Source organism: Xenopus laevis, chromosome 1S (genome assembly GCF_017654675.1).
Source record: "Xenopus laevis strain J_2021 chromosome 1S, Xenopus_laevis_v10.1, whole genome shotgun sequence".
In the NCBI taxonomy this organism is placed as follows: domain Eukaryota; kingdom Metazoa; phylum Chordata; class Amphibia; order Anura; family Pipidae; genus Xenopus; species Xenopus laevis.
This window is the reverse complement of record NC_054372.1, coordinates 157,247,342-157,274,841: the sequence shown is the minus strand read 5'-3', so window position 1 is coordinate 157,274,841 and position 27,500 is coordinate 157,247,342. Positions and strand designations below refer to the sequence as shown.

At 36.9% G+C, this 27,500-nt stretch overlaps 1 protein-coding gene across 1 annotated transcript in view; it reads left to right on the top strand.

The window, feature by feature from the left end:
• Window positions 1–27,500, top strand: part of csnk1g3.S (casein kinase 1 gamma 3 S homeolog) — a gene marked incomplete at its 5' end in the record, with an annotated part of 91,002 nt that overhangs the window by 48,682 nt on the left and 14,820 nt on the right. Inside the window, 4 exon segments of the mRNA NM_001095821.1 lie at window positions 7,447–7,532; window positions 7,730–7,814; window positions 10,272–10,420; window positions 15,369–15,464. Of these exon segments, the coding sequence (NP_001089290.1) occupies window positions 7,447–7,532; window positions 7,730–7,814; window positions 10,272–10,420; window positions 15,369–15,464 (416 nt within the window).

The window sequence follows — 27,500 nt, the reverse complement described above, 5'->3', positions numbered from 1 at the left end:
TGTTGCGCAAGGATATCGTTTTGTATACCAGAATAAACCTATATATTTACTTAAGTACATGCATATTTCTAGTTATGAGGTTTCAATAATAGAGAAAGTTCAATCAAAATATACATTTATTAACATAAAATATTGACACACGTCTACAATAACAAACATGTAAAATGCAAAACACCACCAAATCGAAATAAAATATAAACAAATATTTACAAAGATACTGTATTAACATGTATGTTACATCTAAAGCCATTGCTTCTCTTATAGTCATCCTTCCAGTGGGTCTGTCAACTTTGTCCTCACTACAGCATCTCTAGGAAACTCTCTAACTAAACCATATCCCATTCTATTACCTAGAGATTGACGTTAAGGTTTTTTTGTCAAACTCTAATTGGCCAGTAAGTTCATCTCAGGTAGTTGGCCATGGATTCCTAAGGACTCCATTCAAGAATCAGTAAAGGAAGGAAGAAACAATTGAATGTACAGCTACCCTTGTCAAAGAGGAGAGGACTTAACATAGTAACATAGTAAGTTAGGTTAAAAAAAGACACAAGTCCATCAAGTTCAACCTTTTTAAAGGAATTAGTATAAAAATAAAAACTAGGTAAATCGATAGATTGTGCAAAATAAAACATGTTTCTAATATAGTTAGTTAGGCAAAAATTAAATGTATAAAGGCTGGAGTGACTGGATGTCTAACATAATAGAACAGAACACTATTTCCTGTTTTTCAGCTCTCTTGGTTTCCACTGACTGGTTACCCTGGTGACCAAACAGTAACCAATCCGTGACTTGAGGGGGAACCACATGGGCCATAACAATTGCTTTTGAATCTGAGCTGAATGCTGAGGATCAGTTGCAAACTCACTGAACAGTTATGTCCCATGTGCCCCCCCCTTCAAGTCACTGACTAACTCAGAGTTAGAGAGCTTTAAAGCAGGAAGTTGGATTCTGGCTATTATATTAGACATCCAGTCACTCAATCCTTTATACATTGAATTTTTGCCTAAATAACTATATTAGAAACATTTCTCATTTTGCACAGTTTTCATTTTGCACAGCCTATCAATATATACAGTTTTTATTTTTACACTGATCTGTTACTTTTTAAGTCTGTATAATGTATAACCTTCCTAGCTGCTAACTGATCCAGAAGAAGGCAAAAAAAAACATTTTGAAGTCTCTCCAATTTGCCTCAGAGGGGGGAAAAAATACTTCCTTACTCCCAAGATTCCAATCGGACCAGTTTCCTGGATCAACTTGTACTATGAGCTATCTTCCATGGCCCTGTATTCCCTCCCTTGCTAAAAATCCATCCAACCCCTTCTTAAAGCTATCTAATGTATTGTTACATACTGTTGTAAATTATACAGCATACGCAAATACACAACATATAGAAAAATATACAAATTGTATATAATATGACACAAACAAGTCTCCATGACGTTAACCCTTTCATCTTCACCTAGCATCCACAGGACCTCCTGCTCATTATGTGGTGTACACTTTGTGAAAGTAAACTGGCCCTTTAAGGATAACTTTGAAAAGTAGCAAACTATTTTCTTCTATAAATGGCAAAGAATAATTTAGGTTTCGTGTCAGATTATTCTCTTACAGTTTTTCCTATTTAAAAGCCAAAACACTATGAAACTCACTATTCTTTTTTGAGAGGCACGCAATGCTTCAGGTGAGGCTTTTAGCTTCCCGCGTCTTTAATTATGCATTTTCTCTAAAATGATTTTACTTTGTATTTGACATTCTACCAGATCCTTATATGTTTTTTTAGAAGAGAGGTAATGTGTTCCTTTGGCTAGAGGCTGTATCCCTAAAGGAATTACTGTCACAGAAAACCATTATTTGCTGCCACAATTTTCTATATACTAAAAGGGAAATTACACGTTTCTGCATAATAAAAAATTTAATTCTAAGCAACTACAATCTATATATATATATATATATATATATATATATATATATATATATATATATATATATATATATATATATATATATATATATATATATTAAAATATATTATAACATTTGCATATATGCTATTAAAAGCCGTATTTGACCCTATCTTCTCTGTGCTGCTGGTTCTATTGAAACAGTGTAACAAAGGCCAGCTAACCAGACCTGTTTGGGAGCATGCAAGATATTGTTGCTATTTATTGGAGCCTTGGCTGCAGCAGAGCTGGCTTTTGTGACATTGTTTCCAGAGAACAGAACCAGCAGTGCAAAAAAGGAACAAATATTGCTCTGTTACATATCACTTTAAACCAATTGAATTTTTCAATTAGCTATTTTGAAAAGTTTCTTAGAATAACATTTTCTTTCTTTGTGCAAGAGAAAATATTGTAATCCCTATGTATTTTTAAAACATAAGAATATTCCACCACTTCAGTAAACCCTTTTTAGTATTAAGTGTAAATACAATGCCAGAGGATATGGTAAGAGTACAATAAAAACACACAATATAGGAAATTCTACACGCCTCTTGTAAGATATAAGGATACTAGGAGACAAAGAGGAGAGTTCTTGAACATTATTTTTATAATACATATATTATTTCCCATTTTTACAATGCACAACCATAATAGTCTCAAAAATATACGATTGGCTACCTTGAGTGAGCACATGCACAGTGAGAACATTTTCTAAGATCTCTGTGCTGTGCCTATGCTTATAAATACAGAGTTTTTTTTTTGGACCTCCCAGAACCCTGTGTTTATAAGCAATGAAAAAAAAATGTTATTACTTCAAAGAAATCATGTATTCCCCCCTTTAAAAAGTGTTAGATTTTTTTTTTTGGACCCCCAGAACACACACGCTTTTTAAAGGGGGAATACACGATTTCTTTGTAGTAATTTTTTCCCCGTGATTTATTAAACCCCAATGGTGTTAAAAGTCCAATTAAAAAGTACTCCGTCTCAGACCTGCTGAGTTCATATAGAAGTAATTTGCAGATGTCCTGTTTACATTTGGAAGATATCCTGAACGACCCTGGGTTTCGTTCAATAATCCGAAGATTTTGTGGTTTTCAGGCGAAAATCCGTTTTCATTAAAAAAAAAAAATCGTACGATTTGGATTTTTTTTTACAAATTTATCTAGTCTTTAACAGCACCAGATTTTTTCAGGAAAATTTATTGATAAAAATGGTAAAAAAAAAGGTGCGCAGGAGTTTGGTCTGCATGGCTTCAAAAAAAACAGGGAAATTTGAAATTTTCGGACTTCGATAAATAACAATAAAATATGAGTTTGTGAGAAAAAAAATGCAGATGAGGGAAAAAAAACTCTCTTTCTCTAATGCTATCTTATTTAAGAAAGAAAGGTGACACAATATTCCCAAGTGTTTTTTTGTGGGAAAAAAAGGCACTTGCCAGTGAGAATGTCATTGTCCCATACATTTTAAACGAGGCTGAAAACCTTGAATCTTTCAAAAAACATGGAATATAAATAAAAAAAAGTTTAGACAACATTCCCATTGACTTCTATATAACAATCACCAGCCTTTATGTGCTGACTTTTCGTGTTTTTTTTCCCTTTAATAAATTCTGTTTTTAAAGTTTTGGAAAAAATACCCACTTGATTTTTGATAAATCAGCCCCTTTGCATAGACCAAGAGCACACTAAGCAGATTGTTAGCAGGTGTTTGTTATGGAGGTGAAAGAATGCGGATCCACTCTTATGTTTACAACCCCACAGCTTCATCAATAGCCTCCGCTTTGGCCTATGTGGAGCTACACAAAAGGGATATAGGTTCGAATATGCATACTTTTGCTTCGATATCAACTCTGCGTGTAGCTCCACAGGCTGACATTGGGCCTATCAATTGAGTTACAGGGTGTGTTCATAAGAGACTATCCACTTCTCTCTGCCTCTATAAATGCCTGCGGAAGAAAATGGACAATCTTCTTAGTGTGCCTTTGGTCTTAAAAATCTCTGGGAAGTCTGTTTTTGTCAGCACTCCAGTGATTATATCCTTTGTTCTCTCTCTTTACTGCAAAGTACTCGTACAATTACGGTTATGGGTAAAATGTCATGTTTTCATTCTTTGTGTAGCCATTATTCCTTAAAACGCCTCCTCAAGTTGAATGGGCCTGTTAAAATTAGCTCATTCATGTTTGCAAGACATGGCTAATTTCATTAAATGTGTAGTGCACTTTTAGCTGCTCATTTAATATACACTATAATATGCTTCATTCTGCCGCCATCTACTGGTTTAACACATAACAATTGTACAACAAATTCCCTTTGTTTGGGAAAGAAACCATATCATGAAAATTACATGTGCTTATGCCTAAAATCATTATTTTTTTTATCATTTTCTTTTTTAGAATTTATAATTCTTTAAAAAAGCTGGTTCTCTTTTAATCATTGCCCTAATCTGCGAACGTTCTACTTTTTTTAATAATTTATTCAAGCAATGGTCAAATAGGATTTAGAAATCTCCATATCAATACAGTAATTACAAATATGATTGCAGTTGTAGTGTGTTTCAGGTATAGCAAAATAGACGATCCACATTATTTAAAGGCCTCTGTAACAAATGGGTGTAGGATTAACCCACAACTAAATACTTTGTGTTAATATGTGTGTTCTCACCTTCTTGACAGCTTGGGTTTTCTGCCCTACAGCTCAGATTTCTGTAGCACTGATTTTATTTTTTCATCTTCTATAGTAGTTGTCTTATAATTACAATGTTATAATTTTCCTAACATTGCTGTACCAAAATGCACCCTTTATAACACAAAAGGACGTCTGTACGTTTCGCCCACTAAGGAATGCAATGTACACTGACTTGCATTGTCAAAAAGCACAGTACATTTAAAATATTTTGTATACAACATAACATAATTATGATGTAAGTGAAAATCTATAAAACTATTGTTTATATTCGCATAATGATTTAATTTTGTAGTTTATGCCATCAAAGCCTCCAGTAAAAAGTTCTGTCACTTTATTCTTTTTCCACAGAAGAGACCAAATGTTATTCTTTGCCAGAGTAACCGGTATGACAGCTGCATGTTAGCTGTTTATAGAAAAGTTAATCAATCCCTATGTATAAAAAAAAAATACATTCATTACAATTGCTTGAAATGCTTTTTCTCTGTAGTAATAAAACAATACGTTGTACTTTATCCCAACTAATATAACAAATCCTTATTAAAGGGGACCAGTCACCCAAGAAGATTATTCAAAATCCTATTTTATCACATTAGTCAAGCAAAATGAACTTTAATTACACTATATCAATTATTTGAATCTTGTTTCCTTCAGTCTGGGAATTCATAATTATAGCAAGCAGTCAGAAGCCATTTTGTGGACATTGTTATTAAGACAAGCCTTGCATTATCTCAGAATCTTGTTTGTGCACCAGAATGGGGGGCCTGATGTCCATCCCCATGCCCTGGTTACACAATTAAATGGTGAAGAGAACAGGGGAATGTGGGGAGGGCAGTGACATCTAGGAAGTGCTGAATGGAAAGTGAAAGTAATTGCCTAAGGCATAGAGGAGGGGCAGACAATATTTGATTGACAGCTGAGATTTTTTAAATGAGCTTACAACAGCTATGACTGCTTTAATAAAAAATAGAATTTGGTTTTCATGTTTAATTTGAAAAGCAATTTTATTATACAGCTTTTTGTGTCTGGGTGACAGATCCACTTTAATAACGGAACCAGCCCATTGGGCTTATTTAATACATTTGTGATTTTCTAGTAGACTTAAGGTATGAAGATTCAAACTACGGAAAGATCCGTTATCTGGAAAGCCCCAGGTCCAGAGCATTCTGGATAACAGGTCCCATACCTGTAGTTTTCTTTTTAAAAACAAGAAGGTACTGTTAATAAGCCGTTATTGATTTTACATCCCCTCGTTTTAAGTTTCCCCATCTTTTTTGTGGTCCCACCAATATAGAACACATAATAAATTTCCCTGGTTTTACACTTTCCTAGCTTTTGCGGCGTTTTTTTTTAATTTTTTTTTTGGTCTCCTGAAAACCCTAACATTTGAATTCTACTGTACAGTATTTACATATTTTACAACCCAAATACAACGTTATTTGTAAAATACATCTGTACAGAAATTGCTCATTCATGTTATCAGTTCTAAAAAGTACTTGCTATTCAAATTGCAATGTATTTCATCCCCTACTAGTTCCATAGCCTGAATTGTCGCAACATTGTTATACTGCGGATCGTTGCCTAGTTGTTCCATGGAACAACATTAGGCAAAGTAAACTTCTTTCGGAGAGCCTAATGTGGAATGTATTACATCCTGCTTTATCATAACGGGTGTTAGTGTTGGGAAAGTACTAACCCAGTGCATTATTCATGCATTTTAAAAGCTGAAACTGTCTTGTGGAAAAAGTTATGCTCAAGTAATAATGTATTTTGTATCAAATGGAAAATGTGTTATGCTGAATTTACAGTCTTGCATTTAAGAACTCGTTTTTGGTATTCGAGGGCATAGGAGCTAAAGTCTGTATTTTTACATCAGAATATAGACCTATATCCCCAAAAGGGACTGGATTTCTTTGTACATGTGACTTTATGGAATGTGGAGATGTGGCAGCAATATATTTTTATTGCAGCTGGCCTCTTCCAAGTTGAATTTCAAGCAGAAAATCCTTCACAGCACTGTCTGCAGGCCTAGTCTCAATATAACATGGCATCTGAGAAGCAGACTTCTTCATGTAAATAGAAAAATGTGATTATATTTACACTAGCCTACATCATTCAACTGGAAATTTCAAGCAGATTCAACCTCAATATATGAAATTAGAATGTGGGCTGTTCTTTACATGATGTTTCATTATCAAAATTTAAAGGAACAGTAACACCAAAAGATGAGTGTTTTAAAAGTATGACAGTGAAATGTACTTTTGCACTGCACTAGTAGAACTGGGGTTTGCTTCAGAAACACTACTATAGTTTCTTTAAACAAGCTGCTGTGTAGCCATGGGGAGAGCCAGTCAAAGCTGAAAAAGGAGAAAAGGCACAGGATAAATAACAGATAATCTCTGTAGTATACAATGGGATTCTTCAGCATTACCTGTTATCTACTGTGTTTCCTGTGCTTGAATAGCTGTCCCTATGTTAGCACAGCAGCTTGCTAAATAAACTATAGTTGTGTTTGTGAAGCAAACACACCAGTTTTACCAGTGCAGGGTAACCGTACATTGTCGTTTTTGGTTTACTGTTCCTTTAAGACGTTATTTTTGATTTCCTAGTCTGGCCTTTTTCATACCGGTTTGTCAAGAATACCAGAAGATCTCTTACATTTAACACTGTCCTCATCTGCTTAAGGTAGCATCGATAATATCGTATGAAACAAATTTTCTTATGATATTCAGTGCGTTTTACTACCCATCATAAAGGTTTTTTTTTGTAATCTGTGTGTGTTTAGCATGTTAAACTATAAGAATTGTTTCTTTCTTTTATAGAGCAAAGTAGAAGAGATGATTTAGAAGCATTAGGACATATGTTCATGTATTTCCTGCGAGGTAGCTTACCGTGGCAAGGCTTGAAGGTACAGTATATATTTTTCAACCGTAAGAAAAATATTCTTAAATTATAATGTAACAATTCGGAAATTTTATTTTTTGAGCAGTATATATTCAAGTTATTTAATGAGTTTAACTTGTACCCTCGGCGTATTTGAAAGTTCAGTTTGTTGAAATTCAGTTAATGATCTGTTTATTGAGTATGTGTCTTTGATTTTTGTAGGCTGACACATTAAAAGAAAGATATCAAAAAATTGGAGACACAAAGAGAGCAACACCAATTGAAGTGCTTTGTGAGAACTTCCCAGGTAAACAGACAATTTCTTAAGGCTATTTATAGTCCTAACGAGAACCAATGCGGTCTTTAATGAAGTATTTTCCTATTTGTCAGTTTGCTGGATTGCCTATATGGAAAGTTGATAGTGTTTTTGGGTACCTGCTTTAAAAATCTTTACCAAAAAAGTGCATTTATGCATTATCCATCTAGCTTGTAAATTGGTTTGCTTTGATTTTAACCAATTGATTACACTTTATTTCATATGATGGAAAGCCTACATTTTGGATTCTTCAGCATTTTCATCTTTTTCTCTACAGGGTGAAAATTAATTTCTATTTTTTGAAAAAAAAATTTGGCAGGTGTAAAATCTACTTTGAGAATTTATCATGTCCAGTTTTATCTATTTTTTTTTTCTGAAGTGATAATGGCATAGATTGCATTATATTAATGAGCCAAACTTTAAAAAACACTTGCCAGGTAAAAAAATAGATTTTAATACAGTCTAGTTATAAAGAAATAGAAATTAATTTTCACACTGTTAAGAAAAAGAAGAAAAGGCGGAGGAATCCAAAATGTATGCTTTCCATAATATGAAATGAAGTGTGTTCACATTAAAACTTATCAGTAGTAAGTTATGAATCTGCATTGCAGTGGAGCATCGCTTCTGTTTAAGGTTGTTACGTTATAAAATCCCCATGCTGATATATTTTAAAGCTAAATCGCTACTAATCCACTAATAAATACATACAAAGAAGAAAGAAAGCAGTGTTGCACTAAAATGAGACTAGTGATACAACAATGATGAATATAGATTGCTTGGGGGCTTTGCAAGGTCTGCTTGTTCTGAAATTGTTCTCCCTTGTAAAATAACCAGTTTTGTCCTACACTTGAAGGCAGGTCGAATTTCAAATTCATGTGTGTTTTTTTAAACTCCCATAAATCTGAAATTCGACTAGTCGAAATTTATTAATAACATCAAATTTTTTAAACTCAAATTAATTTAAACGACCCGAGAACTCAAATCAAATTTGATTTGAATGATAAAAACGTGATTCGAATTATAAAAACTCCATTCGAATTCTAAAAACTCCATTCGAATTCTAAAAACTCCATTCGAATTTAAAAAAACTTGATTCAGGAAGGCTACAAGCATCACCAAATTGATCCCTGGACCTCTCCTGTTGACTTATACAGTAATTCGGCAGGTTTTAGGTGGCGAATAGTTGAAGTCGAGGGCCAGAATATGATAAATCTCGAAATTTTAATTCAAATTAAAACTCGAATCAAATTTGGATAATTCACGAGAGTTTTGACCAAAAAAAAATATTAGAAAACTTCTTAACCCTTTTCATTTTGAGAAAATAAAAAAAAAGAAAACTCGAATTAGAATTTTCAGTTCAACCCTTAAGAAATCTGCCCCATGGTGTGATATGTTTATTTTTGTGTACAAATACATTCGTAAAAAATGTCGCAGAGTGTTGTCCAAAATGTCGACAGACGACAAAGTTTTGTATAAAGCCGTGCAAGGCGCCTGCAATTTTCCTTTCTAAAGTTCACTGAACTTTTAGAGCAGTACTTGGGCACTTATTTTGTCTGAAACACTTGTTTAAGACAAAGTGCCCAGGCGCTGCTGGGTCAATATTGTTGCTTTCTCATAAATTTTTAGGCACTATTATGAAATTCATTTATTCTGCTGAAACTTGCTTTTTCTTTGAAGGAGAAGGAAACCCAGTCGGCGTAAAAACCCTCCCCCCTCCCGTGTGTTGCCCACCCTCCCTCCTCCCCCCTGGCCTACCTGTCCCGCTGGGAAAATGTCCCTATCTTGTTACTTGCCCTTCTGCGCAGGTCCAGTCCACGGAGTTCACAGGCACCATCTTCTTCCACGCGATCTTCTTCCTGCTTTGACCGGTGTTTTGGCGCATGCGCAGTAGGAGCATTTCGCCAGTACGGATCTACTGCGCATGCGCCAAAAGTCACGAAGTTTTCGTGACTTTTGGCGCATGCGCAGTAGATCGTACCGGCGAAATGCTCCTACTGCGCATGCGCTAGTCAAAGCAGGAAGAAGATCGCGTGGAAGAAGATGGTGCCTGTGAACTCCGTGGACTGGACCTGCGCAGAAGGGCAAGTAACAAGATAGGGACATTTTCCCAGCGGGACAGGTAGGCCAGGGGGGAGGAGGGAGGGTGGGCAACACACGGGAGGGGGGGAGGGTTTTTGCGCCGACTAGGTTTCCTTCTCCTTTAAGAAGCAAATTTTAAAAAACAACCGTTAATTCTTGGTGCAGAGCATTTGAGGTAATGATCTACTTTAAATAATGCTCTCTGAAATTGAAAAGAATAAATCATAAAGCCTAATAAAGAATGGCAGTCTACCTAATCACAGTGTCAATATATATATATATATAGGCATCTCATATTTTATGTACGGCGACAGGTACATTTGTTTATTGTACGAGGAACCTTACACAGTGCATCTTTTCCTGTTACAGAAGAGATGGCGACATATTTACGCTATGTGAGAAGACTAGACTTTTTTGAGAAACCTGACTATGACTACTTAAGAAAACTTTTTACTGATTTGTTTGATCGTAAAGGATATATGTTTGATTATGAATATGACTGGATTGGAAAACAGCTGGTAAGTAATTGCAGGAATAAATAAAAGGAACAGTAACACAACAAAGGAATGACAATGTAATGTACTGTTTCCCTGCACTAGTAAATTTGGTTTACTTTAGAAACACAACTCTAGTTTATATAAACAAGGTTCTTTGTAGCCATGAGGGGCAGCCATTTAAGCACAGAATACACAGCAGAGGTTTTGAAGTTTTGTATACTACAGAGCGTATTTTTTACCTGCTGTGTATTCTGTGCCTTTTCTTCTTTTTCAGCTTTGAATAACTGCTCCCATGTCTACACAGCTTGTTTCTATAAACTATTGGAGAGTTTCCGAAGCAAACACACCAGTTGTACCAGTGAAGTAAAACAGTACATCATATTTTCATTAATTTACAACATTTTTTTAATGGTACTTTAACATGGGCTAACCTGAGTTAGGGCAAAGACACACCCTCAGATTTGGGGAGATTTAGTCACCCGCTTCGGGCGACTAATCTCCCTCTAATGCCTGCTGCCGGTTAAAATGTAAATTGCCAGCGGGATGGCAATCTGTGCGCTTTGTTTTTCCAAAGTCGTCTGAAGTTTCCTCGTGAGGTAATTTCAGGCGACTTCAGAAAACAAAGCACACCGATTGCCATCCCGCCGGTGATTTACATCTTAGCCAGCGGGAGGCAATTCGGGTTCATCCGTGATATTTGCAATTTTTAGACTGACTTAATATTAAGTTATTGTTAAAGGTGTGATTTACCTTTAAAGGAGGAATCAACCTGTCCGGGAAAAAAACACCTACCCCCCACCCCAAGTAGCCCTCCCTCCCTCCTGCCCCCGGAGAAATGCCCCATACTCCATACTTACCCCTCGGCGCAGATTCTTCCAGGTTCCATTCGTCCATCTTCCTCGTCCTCGGTAAGCTGACTGAGAGATCGGCAATGTCCGTGTAATTCCGCGCATGCGCAGTTGTTGCAAACCGGCAAACTGCTCCAACTGCACATACGAAGAAATACCGATCTCTAAGTCAGCTTACAGAGGACGCAGAAGATGGATGCGTGGAACCTGGAAGAAAATGCGCCAATGGAGTAAGTATGGAGTATGGGGCATTTCCACGGGGGGGGGGGGTAGTTAGCCTGGGGGGAGGGAGGGAGGTGTACCTGGAGTGGGGGGAAGGGGTTTTTTTCCCCACAGGTTGATTTCTCCTTTAAGGTAACTTTTAATATGTCATAGAACGGCCTATTCTAAGCAACTTTTCAATTGGTTTTAAGTGTTTATTTTTTTATATTTTTTTTCCTTTTCTTCTGACTCTTTGCAGATTTCAAATGGGCGTTGCTGACCCCTTCTAAAAATCAAGTGCTCTTTAAGGCTACAAACATATTATTATTGTTACTTTTTATTACTGATCCTTTTATTCAGGCCCTCTCCTATTCATATTCCAGTCTCTTTTTCAAATCAATGCATGGTTGCTAGGGTAATTTGGACTCGATTCACTAGGTTGGTACATATGCAAATTGAAGAGCTGCTGAATAAAAAGCTAAATAACTCAAAAACCTTCAATAATAAAAAAAAAGAAAACAAATTGCCAATTGTCTCTGAATATCACTCTCTACAACATGCTAAAAGTTATCTCAAAGGTGAACAACCCCTTTAAGTAAATTCCACTTGTTACAAGGCCAATTTAGCAATAAAACCAGCATTCTACCGTAATGCTGTGTCCTATTCTATACATAGATCCATGATGCTGAATGTGTAAGTACAGAGTTTCAATTAAATTAGCGCGGGCAGCTGTCATTTCTTGCCTGTGTGATGATCCAGCTAATGGCTGCACATGTCATTTAGTTCACTATTTAATTTGCATTGATAATATTAGGGTGATTTAGCAGAAGTCATTGAACCAGGTTTTTAAGATCAATTATTTTTGCCCAAAGAAATATATGTTTAAGAAGTAATACTCCTTTCAATAAAGGTAGTTGTTAAAATAATTAAAGGGTGGTTCACCTTCAGTTTAACTTTTAGTATGTTATAGAATGGCTGATTTTAAATAACTTTTCATTGGCCTTCATTTTCTAATTTTGTTTTTTATAGTTTTTAAATTTGCCTTCTTCTTTTGACTCTTAATGGAACCATAACGTCAAAAAAATAAGTGTTTTAAAGTAATGACAATATAATGCAGTGTTGCCCTGCACTGGTTTGCTTAAGAAACACTACTATTGTTTATATAAATAAGCTGCTGTATAGCAATGGGGGCAGCCATTCAAAGGAGAAAAGACTCAGGTTACACAGCAGATAGCAGATAAGCTCTGTTTGTCTAATGTTATCTGTTATCCATTAGTTAACCTGTGCCATATAGCCGTTTTTTTAATTTCCGCCATTGCTACACAGCAGCTTGTTATATGAACTATAGTAGTGTTTCTGAAGCAAACACATCAGTTTTTTTTTCCATTTGAAATTTTTTTTATTATTTTTTAATATGACAATATACTGCTGACATTTACCTTCATTATACAGCATTATTTACACCGCTTACTATATACCTTCTTATGCATACAATTACATTTATAACCCAAAAAAAAAAACACATAAGTACACATAAGGTTGTTATACTATGGAGTTATTAAGGGCTAACAATATTAAATATAGCAGACCATATAAAATATATACCATAGCTTATGATCAACGTCGGTCTATTCCCGTGTAAATTGGATACACATCAGTTTTACCAGTGCAGGGCACACTACATGATATTTTCATTACTTAAAACACTTTCCTTTTTTGGTGTTACTGTTCCTTTAAATCAAAACCGGAAACCAGTTATCCAGAAAGCTCCGAATTATGGAATAATAGACTCCATTTTATCCAAATAATCCAAATTTTTAAAATTTTTTAAAAATGATTTCCCTTTTCTCTGTAATAATATAACCATAGTCTTATAAGTACTGGTGTGTAGCTCCATTTTTTTTTTTTTTTTTTTACAAAAGTCAGAAATAGAGAATTAAGAAAATTAATAGTGAAAAGTACAAAATCAAAAAACAAAAGATGTTGAAAGATGGTCTCTCTTACCAGGGTAACCTTCAGTCCAAGGGTTTGCCAAATTTTGGAAAATATAGAGCATTCAAATATAGTAAGAGGTCATTCAGTAGTAAAGCAGTAACCAATGGTGTTTTTATAAAAGTAATAAAATCTTTATTAGGACATATGTAAGCCTGATGCGTTTCGTGCCCGAGTTGGGCACTTACTCATATTACTTATAATATAACAATAGCTTGTACTTGATACAAACTAATATATAACTAATCCTTATTGGAAGAAAAAACAGCCTATTGGGTTTATTTAATGTTTAAATGATTTTCTAGTTGATATAATATATGAAGATCCATATTACTGAAAGATCCCTTATCTGGAGAACCCCACGTCCTGAGCATTCTGGATAACCGGTCCCATACCCGTACTGACAAATGGGCAGCATTGCTTTGTGAACCCTTCCTGTTCACTTGCAGTTTTCTGCTCTTATAGGAAGAATAACTGCAATTATTGGAGAAGAATATTGCATATTTTATAGTGATGAGCGAATTTATTCGCCAGCTATGGTTTCGCGGTGAAATTGCAAATTCCGCCATGTGCACATTTTGTTGCAAAACTGCGGTGATAATTTGCCGCCAATAAACGCCAATAAGAAAAAACGTCTATTGACTCTAATGCATTTGGAGAAGAAAAATTTGCTGCGTGTAAAAACGGCCATTGACTACAATGTGTTTCACAGATTTTTTGCCCTTTCGCAAATTTTTCGGCAAAACGGGACATTCTCAGTGAACATTGTTTTAAAGCTACAAGCAGATGGGAAATCTTCTACCATCAGTTTATTAAAGAGAGAATGCAGCCAAAAATATGGGCAGTAACTCCCAATAGGTCCTCTATTGCCACTGAATACCAAGTCAGACTTATATACAAGCTCCTTTCTTTAGTAAGATTGACCTGGAAAGTTGATTCTTCCTCATCATGCAATAACAATTAAAGCTATAGCTTACATCTATTCAGAAACACTACAGGTCTGCAGCTGAGAATATTTTGTTTAGAAACAAATCTGTTCTAAGACAGCTCTAAGACAGATTTTGCTCAGTGCCTGAGAATTCTTGGGAGTTATCCTTTTGGTCCCAACATAATAAAGATAAGTTTCCAGATTGTTGTAAACATTGTCATATCGCTCATCCTGCTATATTTTTCAGAATATTTAGCACACCAATTCAACCTGAATCTGACTCTTAAGTGACATTTAGGCTGTGCTTCCGGGAATTTCTGTGAGATAACTGGGTTATGGTATCTTTACAGGCTTTGAGCAGCATCTAATGCTTTGGTTAGATATAGTTCCTCCTTGGCTGTTCTAATTAAATCATATCTCTTCCCCTTGCATAGTAGAACACACACGGTTGGTTTCTTGTAATACACAAAAGCCATGAATATCCTGTAAAATATATCCTTATAAACGGTGAGTTCTGATGTCATCAGTTATAAACGGTGAGTTCTGATGTCATTTCTGTCACATGACTCACTGAAATTTGTGTATTATAATAAATAAAGTACCCCCAGTTGCAAAATATGAGGATATATATGTATATGTATATGTCACACAATTTCCCTCCCATCCCTAATTTACATGTGCAAATTCAGTTCGGCCGGGCAGAAGGATTCGGCCGAATCCTGCTAAAAAAAAAAAAAGGCAGAATCCCGAACTGGATTTGGTGCATCCCTAGTATTCATCCACTTTCTTGATCTGGACTTTTGTCTACAGACAACCGTTGTATTTGTTCAGGTCTGTTAGATCCTTACAACTGATTTCCTTCACCACTGTCAACAGACCCATTATAGGCTATAGAAGGGCTGGCAGCTTGGGAAATACTTCATTATTTCCCTTAAAAAGATAAGTGTCTAATTACCGTTCACACGTCCATTAATAATTATTTGTATTTTTTTTTCTTTAGCCTACGCCTGTTGGACCTATTCATGCAGACCCTGCACTTTCATCAAACAGAGAAGCACACCAACACAGAGATAAAATGCAGCAAGCCAAAAATCAGGTAATCTGCGCCTTTAATTCACATACACCCTCTTGCTTCAATGTCAACTTTCTCAGATGTGCAATTGCACATTAACAGATCTAAAGTCGTAACACAGGCTCTGGTGTTAGATATATTGCTTTAGTTGCTAATTTATAACACCAACACGGTCATGTTGGGTGGTTTTTGTATTACTTTTGCTTTCTATACATTTTACATTAATGGGCATAATTGTAGAGTGGTAGAAAATAATTCATGCACAAAATAAGTGCATTATATATTTATAAAGATCCATTGTAGTTCTTATGTGTGACTTAACATAACACTATTGTATTAATAAAGTGCTATTTAATATTCATAATAGGGTAGGTTTCTTTAATATTAGACTAATGCTAAAAAAATATTTATACAATCTCATACTTGGTCTAACCCATTAAAGTCAATGGAACAAATTCAAAGCAAGCAAGAAAGAATTTCTGGTTAAGTTTGGTCTCTGTAAAGACCATTGTTTATAAATCTGTCATTTGGCCACTTCTTTTGCATAATGTTTATCCATTTTTTTGTTGTGAGTGCCAGAAAATTTGACATGGCTCTTGAGACATCTGAGTCTGCTTCCTTGAGACAGATTCTGTTTCCATTAATAATGACTGCCCACCTTCCTTTATCCAGTATGTGTTCTCATAGCTGGTGGTAGACCCTATCCCACACCAACAGCTTCTCCCTTTCTAAAAGCCTTTGGTTTGCTCATTACTGCAACTCCAATCTTCTTGGATTGATTGATTGATGGATGGAAGGTCATTTGAAAGGTCTGTAAAGGAACAATAACAGCAAAAAATAAATGCATTTTAAAGAAATAAATATCAAATTTACTGTTATGCATTAATAAAAAATATGTTTGTTTTAGAAAGATAACAATAGTATCTATTGTGTAGCTATGGGGGCAGCCATTCAAGCTAAAATAACAGAAAAGGCACAGGTTACTGTGCTACAGACCAACTCTGTTATTGAATACAATTGAATTTTATCTGATATCTGCTATGTAAACTGTGCTATGAATGGCTGCCCCCATGGCTACACAGCAGTTTGTTTTATATAAACTATAGTAGTGTTGCGAAAGCAAACACATCGGGTGCACCAGTGCAGGGAAACAGTTCATTATATTTAATGAACTGACTATGCTTTTTATTAAGCTAGCTCTTCAAGCTGCTCTTCATGTTCTCTTCTAAAAGTGGAGCATGCCAGCATGCAAAGCCTTGGAGTGTGTCTATTGGGAGAGTCCCACTTCACCATCCAAAAGGTGCTGAGAGGCACGTTGGAGAACTGTATGCTTCAATATACTACTCACTCCTCAATTTGTGGTAAAGATGATCGTAATAACTTTGTGATAATAGAAGGTTTTCTTAAATCAGCCAGTGTTTGTTTGTTTTGGTTGATTCATTATCTGGCATTAGACATCGGTGACCCCCATTTGAAAGTTGGGAAGAGTCAGAAGAAGAAGGCAAATACTCAGATTTTATTCCCAAACGATCCTCCAAATGACTTGACAGACTCTTAAACAGGTTAATAGAGTAGCCATCTCCACAAAGGTAACATGAAGGAAACTGGACAGTCTTCGAATGATATGTAGTTTTTATTGACGCACTACATGTTTCGTACCTCTAAGGTCCTTCCTTTGGTGCAAGTTACAAACAGTGTGAACATTATGACTTTTTTTATCACTTCTTAACCCATTACCCCAAGTGTGTCCACAGCTCCATCTTGTGGCCAGCGGACAGAATGCATCAGCATACTTTTAAGCATATGGATACTGTAATGTTGCCATCTATTCATTAATTACACCAATAATACTTTTAGTAGTGTTACAATATAGTATCAATAGTAATAGGTTATATCCTCATAGAGTCTGTAAATATTCAGTCATCCAGCGTGAATTTCAACTGTAAAAAATACACATATAAAGTTTAGGCATAGAGTTAGGCATAGAGTTTAGATTCAACATGCCACCTTAAATATTATTGATTTACAGAAAGCTTTTTAGACTCCTGGCCTCATTTATCCCAAACGGTTCAATGCAATTTAGCTTGTCCATCCATTTGACTTCACATTGTTATAAAGTTTTCTTCCTGTCACCCCCTCTTCGTGGTCTTTCTATTTGTTCAGGTACCATCCACCTTAAACTAGCTGCATTGTGGTTGGCTGTATTAAACTGTTTCCCCACTGGAGTGTTCATTTTCTTTTCTGCTGGATTAAATGTACTTATAGATCTCTTGTGTTCACCTATACGTACTTTTACGTTGCGGGAGGTTTGTCCCACATACAACATGCCGCATGGGCACTTTAAGACATAGACCACCCAATCTGTCTTACACGAAAATTATTGTCTTACATGGATCTTATTACCATTGTGGGAATGTGAAATGTGGTCTCCCTTGATGATGGAATTGCAGCTGCTACAGTTCAGACAGGGAAAGTGCCATTTTTCAGTGTGCTTGGAAATCTGGTGGTGGATTTCTGTGTACCAATATCTGCTCTGACCAAATAATTGGAAATGTTCCTACCTCTTTAATATGAAAAAAGTGGATGTTCCCGGAACAGTTTACCAAAATGATGGTCCTGTCCAAGGATGGACCAATGCTTTCTTACAATTTTTTCAATTTCCAATTATTTGGTCAGAGCACATATTGGTACACAGAAACCCACCACCAGATTTCTAAGCACACTGAAAAATGGCACTTTTCCCTGTCTGAACTGTGCTCGTGCGCACTGATGGCAGGGGGGGCTGAGGGGGGCCCTGGGGCAGTAGCCCTGGTGGGCCCTAAGCCCCAGTCCGACCCTGCATCAGTTGGTCTACCCTTTTTTCTTGACATGCTCCTCTCATACACTTCTGTGGATACCATTTGTTTAGCCCATATTTTAGCCGTTTAGCATTTTAGCTACTCATTTGCATTAAAATGATGTAAGCTGTTTGCTGATCAATTTTTATGGGTTCCTGCGCTAGGTAACAAGAGTGCGACTGTGGGCACACAAGCAGTTGCTGTGCATCTCTCCACCTAATGAATATTAAGGAGGTCGGAGAAAAGCATATGTGCTGAAATAAGCTCTTCCTGTATCCACTGTGTGTGGATACACAGAGTGGAGATTGGGCTGAAAAATGTGAAAGCAGCAATTTGAAGCTGATCTCCGTTCCACACGGCTCTGTGTAGCTGCTCAGAAGCGGAAGCTGCTTTTTTAAATGTAGCGCTGATTTGAGCACATCCCCTTTGCCTCGTTCATAAGAGGGAGAGAAGTAGAGGGAACGCATGTTCCCTTAGCCTGAGGCAATATGAATGGTCACACAGCACTGTAGCCCTGACTGATACAACCAGGGCAGGTAAGAAATTGTTTTGTGAACCCATGATCATGGCCCTATGCTTGTTCTGTCCGTACAGACACATTTAGATGAATAATGCAGTCTTACTGTGTATATAGAGTAGAGTATATCATTTTCGTGGTGTCAGTGAGATATATTCTGGGGTGCTAATCAGATGTCGCCTTGCTAACCAACAGGTGAAGAACATCTAAAGGCAGCTTCTCTAATATTACATATAATATTATGATTATTATTATTATTATATTTCTGTTACCCGGAAACCCATTACCCAGAAAGATTTGTAATCGTAAAACAGTAGCTTGTACTTGATACCAAAATACAAAATATTATTAATCCTTATTGGAGCCAAAACAGCCCAATACATTGGGTATGTTTAAAGTTAAGCTGGCCATAGATGCCAAGATAAAGCATAACAAAAATTTCTTCCGTACGAGTTTCGGAGCATGTCCCAAAATTTTTTGTACCATGCCGATTGGTTGATCGGACTGGTTAGAAGATTACTTTTGGCTAACGATAATATCTCTGCATGCATTGCCTATCTGACAATAACAATGGGTGACTGTCACTAGAATTTGTCATTAGACATAACTTTTGTACGATTGCTGTCACGGCCAGAACATCGTCTGATTTGTTCTTTTACTACTTTATTTAATCTGAATGGTTAGTGGCAGGACAGGAGATATGGCCGTACAATTGTTCATATAATAAGAGGCTAAAATCTGCGTGGTTTCCTCCAGAAGCAACTTTGGGCGACTTAGTAATATGTTGGTCATGCCACCAGCAATTATTACATATTCAATTATTTCCTACTAGACATTAAGCCCGTTAAATTAACGGGCGCTAGAACATATGTAGTCAAACATTTATAAAAACAGAATTGTTCTAGACTAAAAAAAATTCACCAGAGGTGGTCCGTGGGGCACATGCACAGTATTTGCCAGAGACGGTCCATGGGGCACATGCGCAGTAGCGCAATCCCACGGACACAGGGAATGGACGCAGAGACACTTCAACTTTATTATATAGGATGGAGCGGAATTTTTGGGTGAATTGTCGCCCACGCTCGCTCATAAATAATCGCGGGGGACATATCTCTCCATTTACCACTGCCCCAAAGCAACAGACTTATTTTGTGTTAGAAATAATTTCATTCTGTCGACTTTAGGCAATAAATGGTTCTTGTATTTAGGCTTGAATGACCATCAAATTTTATCTAAAACCAGAGCCCTGCATGAGCCTGAGTTGCAGTACTATACAGGGGTTTAACTACAGAGTAAGCAGACCCTCCTGCTGCAGGGTGGCCCAGGAGGTATAGGGGCCCCATGAAGCCTTAATTCATATACAATTGCAATAAATATTTGTAAAACAGGTCAACCTCTAGACACTTTGTGGGCCTGAAAATAATTTGCTGCGGGGCCCAGTAATATCTAGTTATGCCACTGGTACTATAAATTTATTTTTGTAAATGTTTAATTTTCTGAAGCAATTTCTTATGTTTTGATAATATAGGCTGCATAGGGGCTGATTTACTAAAGGTCAAAAAAGTGCGTGTTATTGATAGCATGCCTTAAAATTTTTATCACTTTTTATATTTTCATTTTCATTAATGATCGATTCACTAAAAGTTCACTTGTCTAACTTAAGAAGTGATATTTTTATGTTAATTTTAGCAGAATTGTGTGCGTTTTTTTATAGCATGCATTATTTTGTGCAATATTTTTCATTTGATATTGTCACACGTCATTAGTGCAATTTATAGCACCCAAGACATTTGGGATGCCACTGGCAGAGTAGAACTCTCTTTTTACAGTGTTCTAGTCATTGCTTTCTCTGGGAAACTTAATATAATTCCTAATATAAAAATAAGAGAAAAAGAAACCTTGTCTGTGACTGTATATACTTCTCCTTACTTTCTATGCCTTATATAGGATTTCCCAAGTATGTATTTCACACAGTTACAGTTGCCACTTAGTTCATTGGTCTAAAATGTATCCATTTAGAACATAACCTTATCCACTGTGCGCACTAAATTGAGAATACTTGATTGTAACAATGTATAATAAATACACAGTTGCTCAATGTTTTAATAAAACTCTATATTTATTCAAACATTGAGCAACTGTGTTGTTTAGTAACGCCTACTCCTGAGAGTTGTTAAATTTCACAGTGATTATCACACTATTTTATGCTTTTATTTCTTAAAAGATGTTAGTGAATAATGCGTTAGGATTAATTATATTCTATAAATATTGCAATGCGATTAGAATACCGCTGTGCAGAAATGTAGAATTAACGCTTGCAATATGTCTATTAACGCATGCGAAAATGCTTTGATGAATCATGTGCCATCTTTAGTGCCGTTAAAAACAAGAAAAATGTGTTGTGAGGCTGAATTTAGTGCAGGGGTGTCCAAAATTTTTACAATGAGGGCCAGATTTGTTGAGGTGAAAATGTGTGGGGGCCGAACATTCAGCCTGACATGCTGGATCCCAGGCAAAATGAAACGTGAAGCCACTACAATTTATGGTATCTCTCTGTACAGACTATGAGCAAACTTAGGGGACTGTTCCTGCTGAATTGTGCTTAGTACAGGGGAATACCTATGCTGCCATAGTTATATGGAATCTCTCTGTAAAGGCTATGAGCAAACTCAGTGGACTGTTCCTGCTGAATTGTGCTTAGTACAGGGAATACTTATGCTGCCATAGTTTCAAGGTGTCTCTCTGTACTTGCTATGAGCAAACTAAGCGGGCTGTTCTGCAGAATTGTGCTTAGTACATGGAATATGTATGGAGTGAGACAGAGAGAGATAGACACAGACAGATGGATGGCAGGCCACTTCACTTCACTAAGAAGTGCGCAGGGACCCGGAAGATGCTGTGGCAGGTGATGTTTCTCTCCATCCTGAGCTGGCCTCCGGCAACCTTCAGCTAGGCGGGCCCTGCTTGGTGGCAGTCTGGAAGTGGAGGATAGCGCGTCTTCCAACCAACTGCCTAATCCGGCCCTGGCTGCGGGCCAATTCAAAATGGGCCGCGGGCCGCAGTTTGGACACCCCTGATTTAGTGGAAAACAGAGCAGTGGACGGGGTCCTCAGCCAGAAGACCATTTGGGTGGAGGTTATGGGTGAATGCCGGTTTACTGTGACAGTCCCTGGATGCCAAGACAGACCTTCAGTTCTGGCAATGGCACATGTGATTTGGGACATTTTTTCACCTAGTTTATCCAAACAGAAACACTCCTAATCCATCCTTATTAATTTGAATGACCATCCTGTCAGATAGTCGTCAATTGGAAATGCTGCATTGTTTCTGAGTAACAACTCCTTGTCATGTGAGTGCTCTTGAATAATGGTCAGATAAATGGTAAAGTGTAAAAGTAATGGCACACTGGGAAAAATTTTGCTACTTTGGATAACAGATCTCCAGAAAAAGACTTTCCAAAGCATAACACCAAGATTGGCGCAAGTAAAAGATATTCATGGCGATCAGCGTAACCACGGGAAGAGGCAATGTCCCACAATTCAGCCAGATTACTGTGACTAATAGGTTTTAATTGAGGAAATCTTAATGTAATGTTATGGAAAGTCTTTTTTTGTTTTAGGATGCTGGCACATGGGGGATTTTTGACAGCCATGTCCACATATCCTCACTTCTGATGATATGAAATAGAAAGTGCCCTGGCTGATGCACACTGACAACATCAGTAGAACAGGGCTGTTGCTGTTTTTACCTGTGTTTACCAGTGGCTGACAAAAGATCAGATTCCTAGCAAGCCTTGTAAGTGAGATCTGGGGCAAAATGAATTATGAAATATTTTCATATATATACAACTTTGGTAGATAGAGAGCAACTTCAAACAACAGCATGGATAAAGAGAAACTACTGCCTAAGGCTGTCCAGATACGGCTAGTGTTTCTATGACCACAAGGCTACTCGTGACCTCTGCTCTTTATGGATGACCTTATAATTTTATTATAGTTTGGCCCCCAAACGTGTGTTATAGTGAAAACTGGTCCATTGTATGGGAGTAGTTGGACAGAGCTGTTTTATAGTATGCATAAAGCAAGGCCCACGTTTTTTCAACATAATCTAAGATTTCTATTAATTTGGCTTCATAATTGTTATTTATACATAGTTTGTTTCACAAAAAATGGATCCAAGCACCAACTACAAGTATACTATTTGTAAGCTACGATTGTCTTGTTTTATATTAGAGGGGATTTCATATGGTAGATCTGTGGAATAAATTACATTTAACTCCTTGCTGGATGAGCCCTGTTGCTCTATGTGAACCCCTTGGCTTCCCATCAGTTTATCTGTGTAAACTATTTTTTAGCCTGTTAACTGGGAAAAAGTAATATAAGCTTCATTATACTGAAATAAGAAACTTTCTAAACACAATCAATTAAAAATTCTGCATTGTTTCTGAAATAATCAAGTTTATGTTCACTATCCCTCTCTCAGCAACCGTTTTCTCCTCATTCGGTCTTATTGCAGGAGTTGGGTGTCAGTCATTGACAGTTAGATCTTGAAAGGGGACTTCCTTTCCTAGCAGATGTATTAGAGCTCACTCAAATAACTGATTCTTTGAACAAATCCTGCATGGTTGGGGATTTTAAAGAGTTTGTTCACCTTTTTAGTATTATGCAGAGAGTGATATTCTGAGATAATTCAATAGGTTTTCATTTTTTATTAGTTGTGTTTTTTAAGTTATATAGCTTTTTATTCAGCAGCTCTCCGGTTTGCTATTTCAGCAATCTGGTTGCTAGGGTCCAAATTTCCCTAGCAACCATGCACTGCTATGAGTAAGAGACTGGATTATGAATAGGAGATGGCCTTAATAGAAAGCTGAATAATAAAAAGTAGCAATAACATTACATTAGTAGCCTTAGAGCATTTGTGTTTAAATGGGGCCATTGACTCCCATTTGAAAGTTGGAAAGAGTCAGAAGAAGGCAAATCATTCAAAAACTATTAAAAATAAAAAATGAAGGCCAATTGAAAAGTTGCTTAGAATAAGTCATTCTATAACATACTAAAAGTAAACTTAAAGGTGAACCACCCCTTTAATAGAGTGAGCTCATCTTCTAAGCAAAAGGAGCCCCCCATACGATATATTGGATTTAACTGTCAATGAATATCTGACACCCAACTGCTGCATGAAGAGACAATGAAGAGGAATAGATGCTGGATAGTGAAGATAAATGTGGTTAATGCAGAAACAGTACAGCATTTTTAATTGTGTATTTAGAAAGTTTTTTATTTCCACATGCTGAAGCTTATATTAAATTTTCATTTTCACGATAGTTCCTATTTAAGCAAACATCCCGTTTATACCACTAAAGGCCTTATTATATCAAATACTCTGCCACAGTCTATGCCTAAAGGGTATTTCTTTTTTGGTTGCTTATACAAACTCACAGCACATATAATCTAACTTCACTAGCGCATACTAATCTATACTTTGCTGGCGCTTTTACTAGGAACTAGTTTGCATGAGATTTCTTTTTACTTCTTTTTCTTTACTTGTAGCCATATGTCAGAATTTGCTTGCTGTGTTCTTGTGCTTCTTTGATTTCTCATATTGTGATGATGCATGAGGTGTTTAATATGTTTTGGGTTTTTCTCCCTCCTCTTTCATGCATGCTTTATGCATTATATAATGGGCAGTCGGCAGACCACATGGCAGCTTGGGACTCCCAGCAGGCCAACCCCCATCACCTAAGAGCTCACCTAGCAGCTGACAGACATGGTGGCTCGGTACAGGTATTTTCTCCTTCTTTGCATGTCTGACTTCTTGCACATCCTGTAAACCCAGAGATTCCCTCAGACCCATTAGCATGTTTTCTGTTTGTAGGTTTTTTGTTTATTTATGTGTAAATATATATGTGTGTGTGTGTTTGAGAACTATTAATGCACTGAATGCCTTTTGGAATTTTGAGTGTCTGCTATAAAACACATGAATTGGGCCCTTATCATGTGGCATGTGTCGGTTTATTATATGTTTTTGTTTTTCGGTCAAACATTTTATGAATTGTTTGGTATGGTTATTACGGTTTTAGAGCACCTGTAAAATTCCGTAGCACCTTTAAAAACATTACAATTTTTTTTGGTAAAGTATTGAGGAGCTAGACTAAAGGTGTTTCATAATTTTAGGAAGATTGTGCGCTTGTAGTTTTTCAACCAAAATAACACAATTTAGTGCAGTGCTGACACTGAAGTATTTACCGGTCCAGCCAGCAGAAGGTGCCAGGGTTTGCTTTCTTGCTCTTTTCAGCTGCTGGAAAGCACATACGTTTGCCAACAGCCTTAAACTCCAGTTTACATGACTCCATTTCAGAAACTGTTTAGTTAATGCAGGCCAATGTTATCCACATATCATAATGTGTAAATGGAATGTCACAAAAATGTACAGACAGACCCTGCAGTATTCAGAATTTGACTGATTGCTTTGCAGTGGGTTAGCTGCAATAAAAGCACTAATGTTTAAGGCCTTGTTTGCCAAGGCAACAAATTGCTATTGATTTAGCGCATATTTTAGTAGTTCTGTATTCATTCCTGCTCCCAAATTTTGGTATATTCTGCTTCATCTATCACAGTGACAGTCTGCCATTCTTTATGTGACTTTTTATCTTTGCACACAGAAAACATAAGTCATCAGTTAAGAACAAATATGCTTTTCAAATATTTGGATATAGCATAAACCAAGTACAACTCAAAATAGGCATAGGAAAAAGAGAGAGAGGAGGAGTTGTTGCACCATTAGAGGTATAATAGCACCATACATAGTTACAAAGTTAGTTACATAGTTAAATAGAGTTCAACCCCTCCAAATGAAACCCAGCATCCATACATACACTCACATAAACTATATATACTCATACACTAACTATAGATTTTAGTATCACAATTGCATTGGATATTATGTCTGTCCAAGAAATCATCCAAGCCATTCTTAAAAGCATTAACTGAATCAGCCATCACAACATCACCCGGCAGTGCATTCCACAACCTCACTGTCCTGACTGTAAAGAACCACCTACGTTGCTTCAAATGAAAGTTAAGCACACAATTTCCCTTAAGTAAGGTTTACAAAAACTGGGTTGCAGATGCCCTTGTATTTAACCATTGCAGATACACAGATTCTACTCAGATTATGCATCTGCAAGCAGTAATATTAAGTAAAAAAAGCAACCAATTATAAGGTAGCAGTTTATCCAGTTTGCTCATATTTTGTCATATTTTTCAGGGCAACCCCATGGCATGTAGTAAAAGATGAAAGGCTAGCACATACCGGACCACACTCCAAAAGTTAGATGTAGTAAAAAACTTTTTTATTCCAGCAAAAACATCACAACAAGAGGCCTTACGCGTTTCATGCCATAGCGGCACTTCGTCATAGGCTGCCCATGGCATGTACTTGAGCAGGATGAGTTGCAGGGTTTCTTTTATTGGTTCCAACAATCCCTGTAAAGATGGGGCATTAGTTGACATCTCCTTCATTACTATGGCTTTCCTGGCCATAAACAAAAGACTCCTCCAAAGATCTTGTATTAGGTTGATTGATATCACTTTATTTACCATATATATATAGATATAGATATATCTAGATATAGCAAGACCGCATGTTGCTAGGGCACCCATCTTCCTCAGACTAAAAAATAACCGTGATATAGATATAGATATAGATATAGATATATATATATATATATATATATATATATATATATATATATATATATATATATATATATATATATATATATATATATATATATATATATATATATATATATATATATATATATATATATATATATATATATATATAGTAGTCCCATAGTATGAGAATCGCACACCATAAGTACAAAGAATCCTGGGTGCCAGTCTAAAGAAAACATCAATATCCACAGAGATGACGGCACTCCAGTGTATAATCAACAAGGCAGGAACAAAATCTTACTTCAAAGGTTTATTGTAGACCAACGTTTCAATTCCGTACTGGAATTTTCGTCAGGGTGAAAAACAGTGCATAACACAAACTACAGGGATTAAATGTCCCAAAATGGCGCCAAAACACCCGTTGCTAGGGTCCCATAGCAACCCCCAGTGAACAAGGAACGTGAGAAGTGTTGGGGAATAAGGAGCTACGCATAACAGTCCAGTAGTTTGTAGTGTACATCCAAGTGCTTAGACAGTAATGTAGTGAGAAAGAACCCAGTCTCTCCGGGGTTTACGCAACAATCAATATCGCTGTGAGGCAGAGGTGAACCGGAAACCCGGAAGTATCCGCCAGCGTCCGTGGCAACCTTGCGCCGTTACCGTTGCTAGGCAACGCGCCCGACCCGTCTGCTCTTCAGGACGTCGAAACAGGAGATTCCATCTAGCCGTACTTAGTGCTAGTGGATCTCCCTTCGTAGGATCGCATGTGTAGATGCCCCAGCAAACCAACAGGAGCGCTGGTACGTCCTCATGCGTACCCACATTTAGAGTCCAAGCAGGGGCTATACTGATTTCACGGACAGCTGCTTGTTCACATGCCAGCACAGTAAGGACAGCACCACGATTTGGAGATCTGTCCAGAGGGGCAGACTGGGTTCAAAGTCTCTAGGGGGGGTCACGCCTGCTACCCCACATACACTTAGACCCCATAAAGGGTACGCCTACACCCTCCGGGTCCTTAAAGCAC